Source organism: Cibotium barometz, chromosome 50, assembly GCF_041138505.1.
Source record: "Cibotium barometz isolate CiBa-2024 chromosome 50, ASM4113850v1, whole genome shotgun sequence".
Taxonomy (NCBI): domain Eukaryota; kingdom Viridiplantae; phylum Streptophyta; class Polypodiopsida; order Cyatheales; family Cibotiaceae; genus Cibotium; species Cibotium barometz.
The window spans coordinates 38,254,428-38,277,811 of record NC_141095.1 but is presented as its reverse complement, the minus strand read 5'-3'; the positions used below and the strand labels follow the sequence as shown (position 1 = coordinate 38,277,811).

At 44.3% G+C, this 23,384-nt stretch overlaps 1 protein-coding gene across 3 annotated transcripts in view; it reads right to left on the bottom strand.

Moving 5' to 3' along the window:
• LOC147610097 (mitochondrial phosphate carrier protein 1, mitochondrial-like) overlaps positions 1–23,384 on the bottom strand; it is a 46,714-nt gene that overhangs the window by 5,462 nt on the left and 17,868 nt on the right. For all 3 annotated transcript variants that reach the window (XM_086786841.1, XM_086786840.1, XM_086786842.1), the window contains exons 3-4: positions 21,734–22,095; positions 21,546–21,589 (exon numbers count right to left, since the gene is read on the bottom strand). In XM_086786841.1, coding sequence (XP_086642967.1) covers positions 21,546–21,589; positions 21,734–22,095 — 406 coding nt within the window. The remainder of the gene's footprint in view (positions 1–21,545; positions 21,590–21,733; positions 22,096–23,384) is intronic.

Here is a 23,384-nt window from a genome sequence, read left to right as displayed (position 1 = left end):
GTCAGTCTCTAGGTCAATTAAGTGTCAATCCTTTTAACCCACTTGGAGAATTCACCAGTTAGTGCATGTAGAAGTCCGCCTTAGCATCAGGTCAGGCATTTGCAAGCATGTAGAAATCAATAGGATCATCCACGGGCTTCAGCTAGACCTTGGAGGGGCCTAGGCAGCCAGTCGGCTGCCTCACTCTGCCCTACCAGCAGTCGGCCATCTTGGAAGGCTACTGAGCATCAGTCGGCCACCATACAATATGCTCAACAGGCAGTCAGCTGTATTACAGCAGTCGAGCAGCATTTATTTGCCTTTTTTCCATGCGCAAAAAGTTTATGTAGCATTTAATGCTAATAATGTCCATTCTGCTACTGGCCGACCAGCAGCATAGAGACATATATCAATCATTTATTCAGGTATTAAGCAAAGTGCAGAAGCAGATAGTCATCCAAATCAACTCCAAGCTATTCAGGAAGGACCTCTTCAACATGCAACCAGCATATGTGCAGTCCTACAGCTATCTGGACTTGCATCAGTGGCCCGAAGAGTCTTTAGCAGAGCCTTGGATTTCTGGATACTCAATCGACAACGTACGGTCTTCCTCGTTCTTGCGTTGGGCATTCATATCCCTTGTTTACTCAAGCATTGTACAGCATTCTCCACCCAAAGAATAATATAAGCAAATACTCCTACAACAGCCTACTAGCGGGGAAGAAGGGGGGGGGGGGGGGGGGGGGCGGGGGGGTGTCGTCTTCAGTGGATATTTGGGACCCAATATTGTGTCGACTTCTTCATTCTCATTCTCGTCTCTCTCTCTACTCTCTGAATTGGAAGCTAAAGCTTCTCACCACATAAAGGTGTAAAGAAGGCCCTCTTATGCGTTATCACAACCAAGCTCAGTGCATGTAACATTGGTATAAGCATCACGTTGGTGACCCAACTCGGCTACCTAAAGAAGTGAGCGCATCCAATGGATGGTAATACTACAGTCCGGAAAAAACAACCAGGCCTCCGCCATGTCGGGAGAGAAATCACATCAAGAAGAAAGCCAACAAGAAGTGATGGAGGCACAAAGCTTCCAAACAAAAAGCACAGTTCCACCAAGCACAGAAGAGCTCCTTAGAATAATGATGGAGCAAATAAATTGTCTAAAGATGCAGCTTGCGGCCGAAAAAAGAGAAGCCCAAAGAAGGCATCTCACATCTGGCACAGATCCTTCTCAATATAGAAGAACAAAGAAGAAAAGACAAAGACCGACATGAAGAAGCAAAAAGAAAAGAAGAAGCAAGATGTGAAGAACAAAGAAGAAAAGACGAAGAAGCAAAAAGAAAAGACGAAGAAGCAAAAAGAAAAGCAGAAGAAGAGAAAGAACTAAGATGTGTGGAGGAACAACGAGATAAGGAAGCCACACACAAATATGAGGAAGACCAACGTTGTCGAGAAATCACCGACCGAGAGTTCCAGCAAAGACTCGACTGGGAGGCTATGCAAATCCAGCATCAGCAAATGATGGCACACATTTTGGCATCCCTCCCCCAACAGGCTCCGAATTTCTCATCCTCGACCGCCCCTACCACCTCTGTCATACGAACCTCTCCAAATTTTAGTAAGTATGATGGTAAGAGTGATCATGTTGCTATTACTCAATTTATTCATCAATCTGAAGCACATTTTCTTTTAGCTAAAATTACAGATCCACAAGACAAAGTCCATGTAGCAGCACCCCAACTCACTGGGCAAGCTGTTGCTTGGTGGCAGAATTGGTCACAACTTCACACAAACCCCATCATAGGCCAATTCTACTTTCATCGGACTAACTCCGTGGCTGACCTCAAAGCCCGTTTTCTTCCACCACAGTACATGACCAATCTTGAGGACGAGTTTTACAAACTCACTCAAGGTGGTTCCCCTGTTTTGACCTATTCCAACAAGGTCATTACAATGGCCTAGCAATTGGACATATCGGAAGAAGATAAGCTCAAGCAGTTCATTCGGGGTTTAGACACACTAACATTAGGCACCCAGTTAGGAATTTTGAGCCTCAGACTTGTGCACGGGCACTGGCCCTCGCTCAGAATCAAGAAGTGATGTTAAATGGAGGTAAGCCCAAGCAAGTACAGTCTTCCCCTAAGCCCCAACAGCAATCATCTACCCAAGGTAAGGGGGCTCAGAACAGCAAAGACCAAAAGGACCAAAAGAAAAACACTCCGGGTAAATTGGGCACTAGAAAAGATTCTACGCCCAAGAAGACTCCTGACGAAAAAGCTGAGGGCATCACTGGAGGTTATCTCTAGCCGGATGAATAGACACTGACCACAGTACAGGATAGAGAACCGTTGTTTCTTCTGTCACAATGTGGAACACGGGAAGAAAGATTGCACTAAGTTTCAGGCTGAAAAGCCTCCTAAGGCATCCACTTCCACAGTAGCAACTGTAGCAGCCTCATCCACACCTCCGCCATCAGCCTCCAACGTCATTCAGCTTTTTCTCTCTTTGAATTCACTGCCTCCAGTAATATTTGATGATAAGTAGGAGGGTGAGGCTAAGGAAAAGACAAAGGCTCTCATCTATGCCTACAGCATTGCAAAGGGACAGCAGTACATTGTCCTCTTTGACATGGGCAGTCCTAAGGTACCATCTCTCCACAGTTGGCCAACAAGATGAGGTTCCTTATCATCTAGATGTGGACGGGTTTACCCCTAGTCTACGTACACACATTACTCATAAAGCTCAGCAGTTTGAGTTTCAGGTTCAGAGGGTCACATTCCAACGGGATTCGTATTGTCTCCCCTCTTTTAGGGTGTGACATGATCCTCGGGATCCAATGGTTTCGACAGTATGCACCCATTCCTGATTGGAGGCAAGACACTTTCACTATCGTTGAAGGTTTTCCTGAGCCCCTCATGATTCACGGGGATCGGAGCATTTCTGGAAATCCACTCATTTTCCACATTCAGGCCCAACAAGCCATCCGAAAAGGAGCAGAGTGTGCGCTCTTGCAGGACAATGAATTGTTTATCAATGCCAAGAAGAGTGAGTTTGGAGTACAAGTACAGAAAATCCATTACCTGGGATACATCATCAGTTCATCAAGTATTAGCCACGATCCTGAAAAGGTACAGGTCATTGTCAGTTGAGATGTTCCCACTGTAGCCCAAGAAATCCACTCATTTGTGGGTCTTTGTCAGGCCTACAACACACACATGGACAAGTTTTCTGACCTTGCACCATCTCCCACTGACTTTGCTCAAGAGCGTGAAGACTCATCATCAAAAAGTGTCCGTCACTCACGAGCAAGGCTCTAGAGGCATTCCAAGCAATGACTTTGCTCAAGGGCGTGAAGACTCATCATCAAAAAGTGTCCGTCACGAGCAAGGCTCTAGAGGCATTCCAAGCAATGAAGAAAGTTGCCTCTAAGTCACCCGTTTTGAAGTTGGCATCATGGGATGATCCTTTCGAGGTGATTACCGATGCCAATAACCTTGCCATTGGAGCTATTTTACAGCAAGATGGCAGGTCAATGGCTTATTATAGCCACAAATTGAATAACAACGAAAAGAATTATTCAGTGTATGACAAAGAGCTCTTGGGGGGATGACCACTTTTAAGCATTGGAAGCGCTTCCTTTACGGAGGGACTTCACAGTTAAGACGGATCACCAGGCACTTAAATGGTTGCAAACCATGCCCAATGCCCAATGGAGTGACAGTCAATCCAAGTGGAGTCAATTGTTCCAACAATTTGGGAGAATGATTGGATACGTCCTCGGCAAAAATAATACCGTTGCCGATGCTCTTAGTCGCAAGAGCACTATTCAGACATTGCACATGTCCACTGTGCTAGAAATTCAAGGCAAAGACTTGGACAGCATGAAGGCACAGTATCCGGATTTCGAAGAGTTCGGGACACAATATCAGTTGGCCCTCAATTCAGAACCAGGCTACTACAGTATACAGGATGGTTGGTTGTTTTTCAAGCACCGTCTTTGCGTACTAAAAGAAAAGCGCCAAGTCCTTCTCCACGATACCCATGATTCTCTTGTGGGGAGTCATAGGGGTATCAACAATACCTTGGAGAAGTTAGAGAGGTCATTCTATTGGCCTATGATGCGGCGGGATGTTCACCTTTGCCTATTCCGGAGGGACCCTTTCACGACATCAGTATGGACTTCGTAGGCCCTCTTCCCACCTCAACTAGATCTAGAAACACACAGTGTATAACAATTGTTGACAGATTCACTAAGTTTTGCATGCTCATTCCATGCAAGCGGACAGCCACACTAGAAGACAGCTCGCTTGTTCATTCGGTTTTGGTACCCTATTGGTGGTTTGCCACGGACTATCACATCAGATAGAGATCCAAAATTTACATCCCATTTTTGGAGACCATTGTTTGACAATTTTGGAACTAAGTTGTAGTTGTCCGGTGCATTCTATCCTCAAACATATGGCCAAACACAAATATACAATCAATTGGCTTTTGACGTTCTCAAATCATACGGCCATGACCAGCAGTCGAAATGGGAACAATATCGTCCTTTGGTTCAGGCAATCCTAAACGATACTCACTCATCGAGTATTGGCCGAACGTCGTATGAGGCAGCATTTAGTCGTTGGTTCTCATCTCTTTTGACGAGACAGGTGTCAACATCTCTTGAGGCCAATAAAACCACCAAGACATTCTGAAAAATCATGGAGTCAGTTAAGAAGCGCCTTGCCAAAGCCCAAGAAGCATATACTAGGCAAGCCAACAAATCTAGGCGAGATGTCAACTTTAAGAAAGGGGATTGGGTATATCTCCACATCATGAAATAACAGCTAAAGCAAGTGGATAAGCATTGTCCCAAACTTTCATTCCGAAGTTTCGGCCCATTTCCAGCCATACAAAAGTTAAATGATGTCTCTTTAAAGTTAAAGTTGCCGAAAAGTTAGACAATGCACAATGTCTTTCATGTTTCTTGGTTGAGGCCATATGTAGGCCCAGCATTGCAGGATATATCAGAAGGGCAACAACTAAATATGATCGGCGAAGCTAAAGTCATAGAGCCAGAGCAAATTCTCCTCCACAAATGGACGCATGGATCCGGTCGAAGAATACGACAGTTTTACACAAAGTTTAAAGACCGAGGAACCCATGAAGAAGTTTGGCTAGATGAAGAGTTCTTTCAAGCGGAGTACTTGTAAGCTCTGGACCTGCCGCCAAGTTAAGCCAAAGGAAATGTCACGTGCACCCTACACTCGAGTACACAGTGACACACTGGCATGATCATCAGTGCAACATTTGTGCAAAAGTAGCACCTTTTTTATAGGAATATTTGTCGTACGTCATGACCCCATTGTGAGCCCTCAGTCCAGGGACAATAAGGCACGAGCTACATAGGTCAATCTCTAAGCCTTAAGAGGTCAGTCAAGTATTAGACCTCTTAACCCACTTGGCAAATTCACCAATTAGTGCATGTAGAAGTCAGTCTTAGCATTAGGTCTTGGAGGGCTTCAACTAGGCCTTGGAGGGGCCTAGGCAATCAATCGGCCAGCTTGGAAGGCTACTGAGCATCAGTTGGCCAGCATCAAATGCTCACCAACATTGGTCGGCCAGTATACAATATGCTCAACAGGCAGCCGACTCTATTACAGTAGTCAGGCAGCATTTATTTGCCTTTTTCCCATGCGCAAACAGTTTATGTAGCATTTAATGCTTATAGTGTCCATTTTGCTACTGGCCGACCAATAGCAAAGAGACATATATAAGCAGTGGTTCAATCATCAAACATTTATTCAAGTATATCAAGCAAAGTGCAGAAGCAGATAGTCATCCAAATCAACTCCAAGCTATTCAAGAAGGACCTCTTCAACATTCAGCCAGCATATGTGCAGTCCTACAGCTATCTCGACTTGCATTAGTGGCCCAAAGAGTCTTCAGTAGAGCTTTGGATCAATGGATACTCAACCAACGTACGGTCTTCCTCGTCCTTGCGTTGGACATTCATATCGCTTGTTTACTCAAGCATTGTACAGCATTCTCCAAAGAATAATATAAGCAAATTCAGTGGGTATTTGGGACCCAATACTGTGTTGTCTTCTTCATTCTCATTCTCTTCTCTCTCTTTACTCTCTAAACTGGATGCTAAAGATTCTCACCACATAAAGGTATAAAGAAGGCCCTATTGTGCGTTATCACGACCAAGCTCAGTGCATGTAACAAAGAACTCACCGACAGCATATATACTAGGCGAATTGCATTTCTAGGACCTATATAAGGCTAAGCATCATTGTACATTAAATCATCTATCTCCCTCTTGGAGTTGGATCATGTATAGGCAATAGAAGTAGTCAGTAGCCCTTTTGGGAAGGCCTAAGGCCACGCATACATGTAACATTTTCCATGTACATAATATATATAATGAAAACCAGTCTCTCTTTCTCTTCTTTCTTGCGTCTTAAGTCAAAATTCCTACAAGGTGCTTAAGGGTTGTGATTAAGGCATGAAGGCTTCCGCTATGTCACACAATTCGTGGTGGGGGCCCTTCAGAGAGTATTTGGGACCCAATATTGTGTTTCCTCTCTCTCTCTCTCTCTCTCTCTCTCTCTCTCTCTCTCTCAATATTCTCACCACATAAAGGTATAAAGAAGGCCCTATTGTGCGTTATCACGACCAAGCTCAGTGCATGTAACAAAGAACTCACCGACAGCATATATACTAGGTGAATTGCATTTCTAGGACCTATATAAGGCTAAGCATCATTGTACATTAAATCATCTATCTCCCTCTTGGAGTTGGATCATGTATAGGCAATAGAAGTAGTCAGTAGCCCTTTTGGGAAGGCCTAAGGCCACGCATACATGTAACATTTTCCATGTACATAATATATATAGTGAAAATCAGTCTCTCTTTCTCTTCTTTCTTGCGTCTTAAGTCAAAATTCCTACAAGGTGCTTAAGGGTTGTGATTAAGGCATGAAGGTTTCCGCTATGTCACACAATTCGTGGTGGGGGCCCTTCGGAGAGTATTTGGGACCCAATATTGTGTTTCCGCCTACAGCATGGACAGGCCGCCGACCATATGGGCCTGCAAGGTGAGCATCTCATATATGCAGTAGATTCTTTGGCTCCTTTTCTTGCACACCTGTTTAACAGGGCACTAGCAGAGGGTTTGCCTGCGGAGTGGACAATGCACACCATTGTGCCGATTCACAAAACAGGGGATATGCTCGATCCGAGCAACTACAGGACAGTGATGGTTGGCCACGTGCTGGCCAAACTCTATGGTGCAGTGTTGGAGCAAGAGCTTAGCTTATATGCTGAGCGAGCAGGTTTACGCTCATCAGGGCAGGCACGCTTCAGGAGAGCTTTCTCTACCACTGACCATGTATTCACTTTGAGATGTATGATTGATCAAGCTAGAGTGAGGAAGAGAAAGCTCTATTGCTGCTTTGTGGATTTCCGCAAGGCATTTGACACAGTACCACGAGAGAGGCTTTTTCAGCACCTGCAGTCTCTTGGCATACCAGCAGATATGACATGGAGCATCTATGCATTATATGAGCAGGTTTTTGGGCGAGTCAAATGTCCAGGAGGTATGTCCAAGACTATTGCTAGCACCATTGGTGTGAAGCAAGGATGCCCACTTTCCCCCACGCTATTTGGGTTATACATTGATGAGGTGGCTGACTTCATTACACGGGGAGGCGGAGATGGAGTTGATTTAGCAGGTACCTCAGTACATATTATGCTTTATGCTGATGATATTGTATTAGTGTCTGCGTCTCCAGGTGGTCTACAGCAGCATCTACATGCACTCGATGATTTCTGCACACAGAGGGGTCTTACTGTGAACCTTGGGAAAACCAAGGTTATGGTCTTTCACACATCGAGACAGGGCAGGAGTCAGCTGACATTCACTCTCGCAGGACGCCAGGTGGAGGTGGTGACATCATACGTGTACCTAGGGGTTACCTTCTCTCCAGCAGCCACACGCTTCACCATGGGTTCAGCAGCCAGAGCTAGATTGACACGGGGATATGCAGCATTGGCTATGCTAGAGAGACAGTGCCACCAGGCGCATTTTCAGGAGCCTCGGACGAAGGGGTGGCTATTTGACACATTAGTCACACCTACATTGATGTATGGAGCAGCGGTATGGGCGCCAGGCCTTGCTACCCATTGGTGGACACAGATAGAGAGACCACATGCCCTCATGATGGCACGCATGATACGCAGCAAACCGTCAGTACCTCATGACATGATCCGAGCTGAGTTTGCTGCGCCTCCTATGATGGTAGAGGCCATATTTCAGACTATATGCCTGCTAGACAGATTCAGAGAGATGCCACAGGACAGATTGTCATACAGAGCTTTTGAGGCATCTAGATAGCTGGCTGAGGGCAGGAGACAGAGGATCATGGTATGCACAGGTCACACATTGGTTCTCACAGCATGGCCTAGACATGGATCATCTACCACCATTCCAGTATGACAGGGATGCACCACATATCCGTCTCTCACATAGTGAGAGGAACAGAGTATTGAGACAGGACCTATGGCAGCTCTATACACGAGAGACATGGATATCGCCTACACAGCCTCTTCCACCGAAGATGCTATACTACAGAGATCACTTCATGAGTATCACTGATGATGGATTTATAGAGAGGCCTAGATACATGGAGGGCTTTTTACCACACGGCTCCCGAGTGGCTATTGGTCAGCTTAGAGTTTCATCACACCGATTGGAGATTGAGACTGGCAGAGCAGCACGGATCCCCCGAGAGGAGAGGGTATGCAGATTGTGCAGAGAGGAGGTGGAGAGTGAGGAGCATTATGTATGCAGATGCAGAGCATATACAGCCATCAGAGAGAGATATCCCATTTTATTCAGAAAGCCACATTCCCTACGCCAGATCTTTGAGGCAGCAGACCAGCGCATACTGGGGAGATTCATTCTAGACATACAGCGCCACAGAGAGACATCATTACAGGCTCAGACAGCTCCAGAGGGGGGACGACAGACACAGATTACTACATTTTTTCAGAGATCCATCCCACTCCCAACCCCTACACGGCAGGGAATTACTCTCCAAAGAGCAAAGACACTCAGAGCCCGCAGGAGATAGAGGACACCTGGCTTTCGGACACCACGCCTATACCAGAGAGAGATGACAGAGATCAGAGCTCAGTTTCACAGAGAGGGTGCGGAGCGACTGGCTCGCTTCAAAGCACACCCAGGCATGTTCTTCAGGGAGCTGTGGACACCCCCTTCATTGATGTATACCATTTTATACCCCCAGTATGGTACAGGATGGAGCTAGCTAGGTTGCATATCATGATTGTATACTCCATGCATATAGCTTTGCATTCTCCTAGTAGTAGAGCTCCATCTCCTCCCCCACTCATTGTACTTACTGCACACCCAGATTCAGCTTTTTAGTTCAGTACTTTTTCAATTTGTTGGGATGACAGAGGATACCCCATACAGGTACACCGATTTGTCTCAGAGGCCGAGTTCGGTCTTTTGGAAGACGTTAATAAAATCTCTCTCTTTCTCTCTCTCTCTCTCTCTCTCTCTCTCTCTCTCTCTCTCTCTCTCTCTCTCTCTCTCTCTCTCTGCACTATATCCTCTTCATATTGTGCTATTCATTGTCAAGATTGAAGGTGCTGAATTCCGTTAATCAAAGTAGAATCCTTGTCTGTAACCTTCCGGCATGTCATAGGACGCTTGGAACCGCCCTATGGTTGGCCGTGTTTGAATTGTATGAGTCTAACTAGCATTCTTGTGGGTTTATAAATGATAACTATGGCTCAAAACTCTCATTTTTACTACATGTAGAACACCCTTTCATGTGAGAAGAACCTATCCCAAACTAGGGTTTCTACTGAAATTAGAGTATCTCCTAATTTTTAAGGTTTTTGCTGAAAATTAGGATTTCTAGCAACAAATTAGGACTTTCAATATACAATAGATGAGGGTTTTTGGCAATAGATCCATACAGCTCCGTATTGATGATGTGGCAATCCGTACAACTCCATACGGTCATCTGCATGCATAGTAGATAGGGGGTTGTTTGAAACGAATTTCCTAAAAGTTTCAAATACGTTTCACACGGGTTTCGTACAATCAGGCCAAAGTTTCCTATAAGTTTCCTACCTACATGTTTTTGCATGAACAAAATTTCAAATATATAATGTATAAATATGCAAAAATAACACTGAATGCATAGAATACATGTCAATTTGAAGCCTACATGTAAGTTGGTGCACCCAATATTGAAAGACAAAGCACATTGTATGAAGAGCTTTGTCAACTCTCGGGTGGCCTCGTGCTTTGTCTGCATCTGTAGATTGGCTTTGATACTCCCTTTTTGCAAGGCCTTGCCAAGGGATGGGAGCCCTTTGTGCCCGTGGTGCAAAGCCACCTTCTATTTCTTGGATACACTTGTACTACCTGTAACTGAGACATCCACATCTTCCTCCTCAGGCTGTCGGCCAGCATACAGATGGCGCAGGCAATCGGGCTGCATATCAGTCGGCTGTGGCAAAAGGAGCTAGATTCCATGCACAGCAATTAAATAGCAAATAATGCTATTTATTATTTATTTTGTCCGTACTGAACTGGCCGATAGCATTATTGCTGGCCGACCAGCAGCAATGGGACATATAAATACAAGTGCATCAGTCCTCAGTTAAATATTCAGGTATTCAGCAGAATTCAGCAAAGCAGTTCAGCATCCTATCAACTCCAGGCAACAAGGAAGCTCCTCTTCACATTCAGCCAGCATATGTGCAGTCCTACAGCTATTTGGACTTGCATCACTGGCCAGAAGAGTCTTCAGCAAAGCCTCAAACTAGGTGGATACTCAGCCGACGTACAGTCTTCCTTGTCCTTGCGTTGGATCATTTAGATGTGGACGGGTTTACCCCTGGTCTACGTACACACATCACTCATAAAGCTCAGCAATTTGAGTTTCACGTTTAGTGGGCCACATTCCAGCGGGATTTCATTGTCTCTCCTCTCTTAGGGTGTGACATGATCCTCGGGATCCAGTGATTTAGACAATATGCACCCATTCTTGATTGGAGGCAGTCCTACAGCTATCTGGACATGCATCAGTGGCCAGAAGAGTCTTCAGCAAAGCCTCAAACTAGGTGGATACTCAGCCGACACACAATCTTCCTCGTCCTTGCGTTGGATCATTTAGATGTGGACGGGTTTACCCCTGGTCTACGTACACACATCACTCATAAAGCTCAGCAATTTGAGTTTCACGTTTAGTGGGCCACATTCCAGCGGGATTTCATTGTCTCCCTTCTTTTAGGGTGTGACATGATCCTCGGGATCCAGTGATTTAGACAATATGCACCCATTCTTGATTGGAGGCAGGACACTTTCACCATCGTTGAAGACTTACCTGAGCCTCTCAGGATCTGAGCATTCCTGGCATTCTTCTCATTTCCCACATTCAGGCCCAACGAGCCATCAAAAAAGGAGCAAAGTGTGCGTTACTATATGTCCACTCTCACTCTAATGCAGTTCAAGTAGCACCCGCAGGGAATCAACGGATGGCTGGTCTTTTGTCTCAATACAGCAACATCATGCTGCGAGACAACCTCCCACCCAATGGACCCGAGGGCCATCGCATAGAATTGGTTCTTGGTTCAAAACCTCCAAGCAAGTTTCCCTACCGCCTTTCTAAGGCATTGGAGAGCGAGCTGGAGCAGCAGTTAGCCCAACTACTCTCGTCCAGATTTATCCGACCATCTTCCTCACCTTCTACCGCTCCCAATCTGTTTGTCCAAGAGGAGGATAAGTCCACACACTTATTTGTGGATTAAAAGGCACTCAATAAGCTAACAATGAAGAATAGATTCCCCATGCCCAAAATAGAGTACATCCTTGAACAACTCAACAGTGCAAAGATTTTCTCTAAGATTGATCTTAAGAGTGGCTATAATCAAGTTTGAATCTTTGAGGCCGACATTCCAAAAACAGCCTTTAGGATCCAGCATGGCCACTACGAATTTGTAGTGATGCCCTTTGGTCTCACCAATGCACCAGCGACGTTCAACAAAATGATGTCTCGAGTTTTTCTGGATCTCATTGGCAAATGCATCTTCATCTTCTTAGATGACATTCTATCTTCTCAAGGACTGTAGAGCAGCATGAGCGCAATGTGGCCCAGGTTTTGCAACTCTTGCAAGACAATGAGTTGTTTATCAATGCCAAGAAGAGTGAGTTTGGAGTACACGAAATACATTACCTGGGATACATCATCAATTCTTCAAGTATTAGCCTCGACCCTGAAAAGATGCAGGTCATTCTCAGTTGGGATGTTTCCACTACAGCCCAGAAAATCCGCTCATTTGTGGGTCTTTGTCAGGCCTACAACACCCAAATGGACAAGTTTTCTAACCTTGCAGAACCTCTTACAGACTTGCTCAAGGGCGTGAAGACTCATCGTCAGAAAGTGTCTGTAGCGGGCAAGGCTCTCGAGGCATTCCAGGCAACAAAGAAAGTTGCCTCTGAGTCACCAATTTTGAAGTTGACATCATGGGATGAACCTTTCGAGGTGATTACCCATGCCAGTAACCTTGCCATTGGAGCTATTTTACACCAAGATGGTAGGCCAATGGCTTATTATAGCCGCAAATTGAATAATGCCGAAAAGAATTATTCGGTGTATGACAAAGAGCACTTGGGAGTAATGACCGCTCTTAAGCATTGGAAAAACTTCCTTTAGGGAAGGGACTTCATAATTAAGACAGATCACCATGCACTTAAATGGTTGCAAACCATGCCCAATGCCCAATGGAGTCACAGGTAGTCCAAGTGGAGTCAATTGTTCTCCAAAGCCTAAGTTGTTGTCATGACACCTCTATGTCCCCTATAAGGTGGAGCATGGCATTCCTCCATTACTTTTAGCCTCAAGTCCTTAGTCACACATAAACGGGTTTGCATCATAAGGAACCCTCCCTTCATGACATAAGAGGTCACCAAGTCTCCATTCTGTAATTTGTTCCAAGTATCCTTGAAATCCTCATCCGTAGCAGAGAGATAGTAAAGTCCAAATGATATCCCATAAAAACTATATGAGTCATGGCCGAGATAGAGCACCTGCTACTTTGTTGTCTTTTCCATGAGTATGGATAATCTGAAAATGAAATTGGGCCAAGTAACTAGCTCATCTAATATTCTTTTCAAATATCTTAGGTTGAGACATGAAATACTTAAGACTTTGATGGTCCCTCTCAAGGTGGTTCCAAACGTAGTGAACGATACGTTTAGTACGTTTGGAAAACGTGCTAAAAAGATTCCAAACGTAGTGAACGCTGCCTCCAATATATTTATATATATATACAAAATTTATAGTTTGCTTATAAAATTTTGAAATATGAAGTTTGAAGATTCATCAATGAACGTTAAAGCACTTACTAATACTATACAACCTTTAGTTTCAATTTTGCGAGAAGGAAAGAGAGAGAGAGAGAGAGAGTTGAGCGCTGCATAGAGACGCCCGCAGGCAAAGACTTGAGCGCCGCACAGAGACGCCGCATGCACGTAAAGAAAAGTGAAAAAAAAAACGACATTGACTTGCATCCGTTTTTTTAACCTATAAATCAAAAGTGCACGTTCACTACGTTTCCAAACGTTAGCAAACGTTCCAAACGTTTGGAACGTTAGTATTACATCCAAACGTAGTTTGGATGCAACTACCTGTCTTGATAATAAACTCAACACCCATAAGATAGTGCTTCGAAATCTTCAAGGCATGGATGATGGCCATGAACTCTTTCTCGTATGTAGATGCGGTCTTTTCGGCTCCTTGAAGTCTTTGACTCTCAGAGGCTATGGCATGGCCCTCTTGGTTCAAGACCGCTCCAATGCAATCTCCTGAGACATCACTCTACCATAAAAGGCTTTGATAAGTCTGGAATAATCAACACTAGCCCTTTGCTAGCATAAAATTTTGGCCCACCGAAATCCCACGGCTTTCTTTGTCAAATCATGCAGTGGACTAGCTACCACGGCAAACCACTTGATGAACTTTCTATAGTAACAACATAAGCCAAGGAAACTTCGAACTACATGCACACTAGTCAACTCTGGCCATTTCATAATAGTCTTGACCTTGTCTAGGTCCATCCTGACTCCTTCCTTGGACACTATGTGGCCCATGTAGTGAATCTCTAACAAAAAGAGCTCGCTCTTCTTGCCATTCACAAATAACTGTGCTTCCACAGTTCTTGAAATACAATATCCAAGTGCTTTCGATGCTCGTCCTCATTCTTTGAGTGCACAATAATGTAAGAAAGTAGCTCCAAACTTTCTATGTAGTTGAAATATTCTTTCCATCATTCAGTTGAAAGTAGCCGAGGCATCGGTAAGACTAAAAGGCATCACCAAATATGCATAGAGTTCAAAAGTAGTCCTCAATGTTGTCTTGTGGATGTCTTCTCGAACAATCCTAACTTGACGGTAACCACTCTTCAAGTCAATCCTCCTAAAGATGGTGGCTCCATCCAATCTATCTAGGATGTCATCAATCCTAGAAATAGGAAACATGTTCTTCACAACAATCTTATTAAGAGCACTGTAATCAATACACATACACCAAGAACCATCCTTTTTCTGAACCAATAAGACTGGGGAGCAAAAAGGTGACGAGCTAGGTCTAATCAAACCCTTTTCCAATAACTCGTTCACTTGCTTCATAATCTCCTCTTGTTGTGCTTGACTCACACGATAAGGAGGTCTATTAGGAGGTGAACTTCCTGACATGATACCCACAACACCAGGGGCAGCCCGAAGAAACCTGCTCATAGCCTTAGCTACAATGAGGTACAGTAAAGGGGCGAGGAAACAGACCTGCCTCACTGAACGGGAAATCTGAAAACGCTCGCCGCGCCCCCCACAAGCTGAAACAGTGCTACGAACCTCCCTGTATAGGCAGGACACCAATCTGATCCAGTTTTGGGAAAACCCCATGTGTGCCGTAGTGCCCTCCAAAAAATCCCAATCCACTCTGTCATAAGCTTTTTCAAAATCAAGCAAAAGAATGGCAAGAGGCTGCTGACTAGATTTTGCCCACTCGACAGCTTCCCAGAAAGAAAAGATGTTATCAAATATACTCCTTCCTTGGAGGAACCCATTCTGTGTATCATGGATAGTCCTTTGGAGAATCGGCTGCAACCTTATACTCAAGGCTTTAGCTAAGATTTTATATGCAGATGCAAGGAGGGTTATGGGCCTCCATTGCTTGATGTTAGTCTTGTCCCCACTCTTCGGGATAAGGTGAATCAGCCCCTCCGTGAGGTATGGCGGCATCATACCCGACAAGGACATTTCCTGAAGGGCAACAGTGATAGCATCTCCAATATGATCCCAAAAAAGAATAAAGAAGGCGGGAGAAAGACCATCATCCCCTGGGCATGAACCACTGGAAAGAGCATGCAGTGCATGAAGGAATTCATCCTTCGAGAAAAGGGCATCCAGGGAAGAACACATAGCATCTGTAATGAGCCTGGGCATGCACTCCCAAACTTTTTGCCGTGCCACATCTCTCTGAGGAGAGGGCACCTCTGCAGTCAACAAAGACCCATAAAAATCTGAAGCAATACCCCTCACTTTATCAAGCTCAATCTCAACCTCACCCTATAAATCCTGCAAGTACCTCACAGAATCCCTGCTATGGGAAGGCCTGTGTGCTGAGAAAAACTCTTTGTTGCATCTGCCACCCATCTGAGTCCAAAAAGCCTCATTCGCATGAAACGCGAACTCAGCCCTCCTATCCATGGCCAACTGTAGCTCTGCTCTAACTGTGGTCAAGAGGTCTGTAATCCAAGACGCATGTGGATGCTTTTCATGTTCCCTCTGAAGAGCAGCAATCCTACGCCTAATAGCTCTCTCCTTGTCCAGAGCCTCCTTCTTCTTGGACAAGGCAGTGCTATGATAATAATGGCGGGTCCTCTCAAGAGCCAGCGCAATATTATGATGAGGATCAGGACCATTACAAGATCTCCATATCTCTCTGATCTCAAGGGAGATGTCAGCATCTAGATAAAGAGAGTCAGGGATACGGACACGGGGAGAGGCCGAGCGAGCCCCAGGCTCCCTGAGACACAAAACGACGGGGCAATGATCGGATTTGGTAGTGTCAGGCATAATAGCAATGGTGCCTCCTCTGTCCAAGGACCAATCATCCACATAAAACCTGTTCAGACGTGCAAAGATGCTGTCATCCCCGCTCCTTCGGTTATGCCAAGAGAAAGATAAGGAGTTTGGCCTTCTCTGGAAGTCATCCTCAGTCCAACAATCCCTGCCAAAAAAGGAAAGCGTGAACCTCTCCCATGAGGTTTGCTCCAAAGGGTGTAAACCCCCTTCGCGTCCACCCTCCATATTAAAATCTCCTCCAACTATCCAATGATCAACCTCAGGAATGACATTTGTAATGGTGTCCCAAAAGGCCACCCTTTCACCTCTCACGTTAGGTGCATAGATATTCAAGATTCCCAATTTCTGACCCTCATGCATGATCAAGATCCACTGCGCTCTAGCAGGGATGATAACACCGTGCCCAATAACATGAGGCATAACAGATGCTGCCACTGAAATGCAAACACCCCTCTAGTCCCAACTGTCGAGGACCAAAAGGTGTGGCCAGAAAGCATCTTACCACTTTTGCCACACTGAGATCTATCCAATTTGTGTTCCTGCAACAAAAGTACATCCATAGACCCTCCTGTAACAGCAGGGTGAAGCTCGTCCTTCACAAGGCACTTCCTACCATGAGTGGGAAGCCCTCCAAGGCCCTGAACATTCCATGAGACGATTCTCATGGAAGATAAAGAGGGTTTGACCCCCGATCTAAGAAGACGATGGGCAGCGTGAGGACGCCTCTCATAATGCTGGAGGACGGGATAATCCAAGGGGCAAAGTCCACTGACATGCCCTTGTCCAAGGCCCTGCACAGTACCTGCATATGTACGAGAAACCTGTTCACCCTGCGAGGCATCAAGAGCAATGGCATCATGCTGAAAATCCTACAATACATGATCCCCACTACGCTGAACATCCTGCATATCGCCCCCTCCAAGTAGAGAGGACTCAACAAAATCATCCTGATCTGAGATATCATCTCTCTGCAAAGATGCATCAACTGACACATCCCTCTAACCAGAAACATCATCTATCTGTACATGATCCGAGGAGGCCTTCCCATCAATTGCACCAGGGGGGCGGGCGTGAGACACAGCTCGCCACACCTGGCAGATTGAAGGACAGGAAGGAACCAAGGGAGGTGGCGCCTAAGAAGCACGCTTGCGAGGCCTCCTGCGACCCCGAGCCCGAGGGCAATCTCGAGCAAAGTGACCCAGTTGGTGACAAACCCGGCACTGATTGGGTTTACCTACAATCTCCATACGTTGCTTCAAAGGGCCACAAGGGCCCAGAAGCAAAACATAGTCCTCAAAGAGCTCAATGTAACGGGCAAGAACCATGACCCTGGGGACAACATCCGCCGAGGTAGTGACCACCTGGGCACAAGATGTCCGCAAGGCGTGGAGGGGGGGCACTTGAAGAACCAGCCCAAAGGCGGACCCGATGGCCTCTAACATAGGCCAATATGCGCGAGGAAGACCTCGGAATCTAAGAGTAATCGGGAAACGGTTTCGGTCTTTCTCAACAGGGTCAAAATAGCTGGAGTAGGGAAGAAAGAATATCTTCCTCGGGCCCAATGGTAAAGGGCTGCCCTTCAAAACCTTTGAGGCTGCGTCCTCAGAATCAAAATCCACTTGGAAGAAACCTCTTCCAAGCAACCTGACATCTCGAAAGTGTGAGGTGAGGTCGGAGGGCAGAGCTGCCGGGACCAAATCCCGAGCCTCGACACGGGAAGGGTGAGATCCAAAGATTCTGGCAATGAGAGTCGTTTTGGAGTCTTTCTCGATTTCAGCGTAGAGGACCGCGAGCTCGGCTTCAAAAAAAACAATGGTTCGCCCAGCCGAGGGAGATTGATTAGCCATGATGCTAATCGAAGAAAAAGGCCGACTTGAACCTGGATGAGGAGCAATCCGAACAAAGGGGAAGAGGCAGGCAAGGAGGCGGAGGAAAGGAAGGGAGGGTGGAAAAGGGGCAAAAACACACACACACACACACACACACACACACGAACACAAAAAAAAACAAAAAACAAAAAGAAACAAAAACCAAAAACCAAAAACCAAAAAACCAAAAAAAACAACAGAAACAACCCACCAGAAAAAACTAAAAACAAAAAACAAAAAAACGGGCGAAAATGGACGAGGGAAGGGCAGCACAACAAAGGGTGCGCAGAAAGGAGGAGGCGGAAGGAGGGGAGGCGGACAAAGGAGGGGAGGCGAGTAGGGAGAGCAGGAGGGGAAGGGACGCAGACTAGAGATAGCAACGGGAGGAAGAGGGGCGGACAAAACCAGGGGCGGACAGAAGCAAGCGCGAACAGCGGGGGAGGAAGGAGGGGAGGCGGAGGAAGGATGGGGAGCGACACAGTCGACTTTAAAAAGGTCTCCTCAGAAAAATAATCATCCAATTGACTTAACCATGAAAGTACAAGACAAGCATCCTTTTTATCATCAAATTTGATAAAAGAAAAACTACAACGGCTAATCTTAATGTCCTTTTTTGTTTATCGAGTGTCGAAGGATGAGTTTGGCAATGCGGGCGTCTTTAGATTGAGGGATAGTAACTTTATTACCATCACGTCGTTGTTCGAGGGCGAGGCACTTTTGTTGTTCATCTTGAAGTAGTTTCTCAAGAAATTGAATGCGATCTTCAAAAGTTAGTGGTGGAAGTGGTGAGTTTGAAAATCCACCATCTCGAGCGTTGGCATCTTCATTGGTAGAGGCATCGTTGATGGGTTGGTTGAAATCAACTCCCGAATCCATGGGTTTGTGAAGAAGAGGCCTAAATTGATAGGATTAGGTGGCCAGAATCTCGCTTAAATGCTTGACAAAACTCTCAGAATTTTTTTATGAATTTTTCTGTAATGTACTGAGAATTTTTGAAAATTGTCAAGCTCAAAGAGAGTATTTTTGGGTAAATAAATGAGCTATAGAAGAACAAAAAATAATTTTAAAAATTTTAAAAAAAATTGAGCACTGGGAGAAATTTTGCAGAGGCTGAATTGGACTGTTGAGGAAGAATTTTGCTTAAGTACTTAAGAAAACACTGAGATATTTCCAAAAAATTTTCAAGAATTTTTTTGTAATGTACTAAGAATTTTTGAAATTTTTCAAGGTCAAAAAGAGTATTCTTGGATAAATAAATGGGCTATAGAAAAATTTAAAAAAATGATTTATGAAATTCTAAAAATTTTATAAGCACTAGGAGAAATTCTGCAGAGACTAAATTGGACTATTGAGCAAGAAATTTTTTAAAAATGAGAATTTTGAATGGTTTATGGGAGAATACGAAAAAGAGTTTATAAGCTTTGAATTTTCAAAGCTTTTAGTAGCTTTAAGTTTTACTAAGTAAAGCTTATAAAAGAAGCTTTATGGTGAGTCATATGCAGCGCACAGGTGGATTTGATGAAGTAACTAAGTATAAAAATATACAATGTGCACCGTTGAAAGGAAGGAAAAGATGAACTAAAGCTAGAGCATATGCTGAGCGTGATTCCAAGGCCTCCAAGGTGAGAGAAATCCATCGGTAGTGACCAATCGAGAAAAGGATTTGAAAATAGAAAAACCACTTTTGGATTTTAGGTAGGTTTTACTGGTGTTTTTAAATTGGAAAAGTAGTATTCCACCTTGGAAAGACCATTAGGTAATAGATTTATGGGTTTTTGTTACCCATTAGATAAAAATATACCTTCCTTGTAAATCTTAGAGTTCGAATGTTTTGTATTGAAAATTTTACCTTTGGCCAAGCTTTTCCACTTCTTTATCCACTAGCTCTTCATCGCTTCAATCAATTGCAATCACTCTTGGCTATGATACCACTCTTATGGGAGGTTGATATTAACCCATAATAGTGATTGCAATAAATAAAATATTGAAGATAAATAGAACAAACAAAATATTTAATGCATAATGTTGGGTCCAATTTGTCCCCACACAAGAGTGGCTTCCTCTTCGTGTACTTAAATATATTTCACGATAGTATGCTTTACAAATATGTCGACTTCTTCAAGAATAGTATTCTTCAAAGGTAGCTTGCTTCAAAAATAGCTTTCTTAAGCATGCAAGCTAGGCTTCTTAAAAAATAAATATGAGCTTTGAACCTTATAAAAGTACACATATCTTGAAAAATCAAATATGCACAACGGAGCTTTCACATGTCCCAAATAATATATACACATTGCTTGACAATGGCGTCCAAATAAATTAATGACGCTTGTTGTCACAAAATCAAATATTATTTGTCGGTATTCAAAATTGGTCATCTCAAGATATTCCTAACTAACATCAGCTCGCCTCCATTATCCGATCCAATGATCTGCACTTACATCAACTAAGCCAATCAATTAATAAATTAATTGATTAAAAAATAAAACTCCGTATCAATAAGACCATGCAACCAATACTCCCACGTATGTAGGGATTCACCTGCGTACGCATAAAGTAAGGTACGATTGCCCGGATTCAGAAAGGCGTCCCAATTTGAACCCATCTAAGAGAATTCAGAACATGAAAAACCTGGAAATAAAATATTCCATGAATTCTTTTAAGAATCCATAAATACACAACATGAAAATATATAAAATATTCCATGAATTCATTCTCATAACAAAGAGAGAGAGAGAGAGAGAGAGAGAGAGAGAGAGAGAGAGTAGGCGCTCTAAGATGTGTGCATGAGAGCCACCAAGCATGTGTATTTATATGCTGCCAAATCTCCTTTTGCTTGCTTTTTTCCAAAAGTCCTTATAAGTTTTTAATATTTGTGTTCCTTCACTTAGGTGTGCATCAAGGTTTCAATAAACAAAGTTTCCCTCATTGATACATGAGGTGGCCATAGCTTCTGGAGCACCCACACTCTTAAAAAGTCCATAAATTTTGAGAAGTGTGTAAAATACTGATAAATGCCTATATATGAAAATAAATTTCAAAAATGATGGCATCACCCCTCTTCGAAACAATTATCCTCAACTATAAGTGGAGTCATATAATCCATAACTATCCAAAGATCCAAGACCGTCAAGTTCTGCAGTGTTCGAAAGTCCTCAACTTCCACAAAACAGATCCATATTCCCAAAAAACAACCAAGCTCTTATACCAATGTTAGAAATGAGAGATGGATGGGCCACATGTTGGGGTCTCACACCCAATCGCCTAGCCACCCACACCCACCTGCCCCTTGTCCAACCCACCATTTATACCCTAATCGGAGCATGCAGGGGGGTACCTCAACCCCTTGTCCAACCCACCATATATACCCTAATTGGAGATGATTATCTGTAGCTATGGGACATTACACCAGGCTGCCATGTTTCACTTGCATTAAAAAATAAAAGGTAGAGTCTACAACGGTGCATATGAGCTCCTCCCTCTTTTCTTACATAGTGAAACAAACTACGCAAAAAAAATGTATGATCTTACATGGTAGATTTCTGCTCCATAATGGTATCAGCCCTTTGTACAGTCTGCAGTGACAGACCAAAAATCATAATTTACCCAGCATGTACACCTTAAAGACAAGGAAAATATCTAGCAATTAATCATCATATCATTTTCCTCTCTCAGCTACACACTACTCCAGAAAAATATTCAGCTGGAATTTAACTCACCCGAATATTCCACCTGAGGAGTACATCCTTGGAAGACCATCCAATAAACCTCTTGCAAAACCAGGCTGGGCTTGTACCTTCACTTTAACAGCTTCAAATGGGCACAGGGCAACATCAGCAATAACCTGTGCCGAAGCACTACTGGCAAGATAGATGAGAGTCTTGTATTGAATGATATAATTAGGCCCAGCAGCATCACAGTAGGTCTTCTTGAAGTACTCATACAATCCAAACTTACAAGCTCCCTGAGCACCATATCCATAAAGCTTTCCGCTCCATCCTTTCCAAAGCCCTGACACTCCATGTTCTGTCCATAAAATTCGTAAACCCCCAATGATACTCCCATACTTTCCTGGATTAACCTGAATTTGCAAGTTCAGAAGCTCATAATGTGCACGTACAACCAGAAACAGATCATCCACTACTCAGTAGGTGCTGCATTTACAATGTACATATAAGTATCTCTTTGAATAGAGAGATCATGCTGATGACCCCGTTAAACAGATCTCCAGCCCCAAACACTGCTGTTAGGAACACAGATCTCCAGCCCCAAACGCTGCTGTTAGGAACATGTACTAAGCCCAACATTACTGCTGATCAGTTCCCAAATCCTTCAATCAGCTTGCATATGAGCGTTGCCAAATGTGAGCTCCATAATACATGAGATATGAATAATGAACCCTGAATGCTGTTCATATAGGGGTAAGACCATGGGAGGGGCAGCTCGGCCAGTAGGACTAGTCCACCAACCCCCATGACCTGAAATCACCCCTTTTTTTCATACAAGGGTTCACAAATAGGCTGCCTAATACAACCGGGTGGCCAGCCCACACTTGGGTACCCTTGGGCTGCTGGCCTGGCCGCCCAAAATGCAGCCCGAAGCCCTGTCAAACTGATCAGCCAAGTTGATAGGGGTAGGTGTTACCACTGGAACACTTGCACCTATGTGCTCGGGTTTTCCAAAGATAGAAAGAAGAGTGCAGCGAAATCACACATACAGCACACACAAGAGTCCTAAACTATTGCTTTGTATTATGTACGAGAAGAAGTAATACAACTGAAATTCAAGTACAAGGCTGAGAATGAAGACGTCAAATCACAGCCCTGTGACCTACTGTCTACCACTTCGCCTACAAAGAAACACTTTGTGAAGTGCAACACTGAGAAACGCAAATGAAAATGACGACTTGACTAGCCACGTATATATATGCACCAATGCTCCTAGTCGGACAGTAGTACTACTGTCGGCCACTTGTACTTGACTGCCCTGTCATCGCCGCCACATCATCATTGCCACATGTCCTCTATGCTATCTGACTAGTTGCTCTCTTATGTCTGGTTTTGCCCTACATACTCATAGGTGTGTCACAATCTCCCCTACTTGCATCGCTACTGTCCTCAACTGCATGGCCTCTTGATAAGCGAGACTGGTCCGTGAACTGATCCTCATCAAACCAGACTGCCTGTGGGATTGGGTAGCCCTCGAACTTGAGGAGATACTGGAATTGCTTTCGACGAGAACCTCACTTGTACTATTGCAAAACAACCTACTTCGACTTCCTATAATCCTCCGTCATCCACCAACTCGGGTTCATCCTCATCCCACGGAGTGCTCAACTCTGGCCCATGATACTCTACAAGGTTGCTCGAA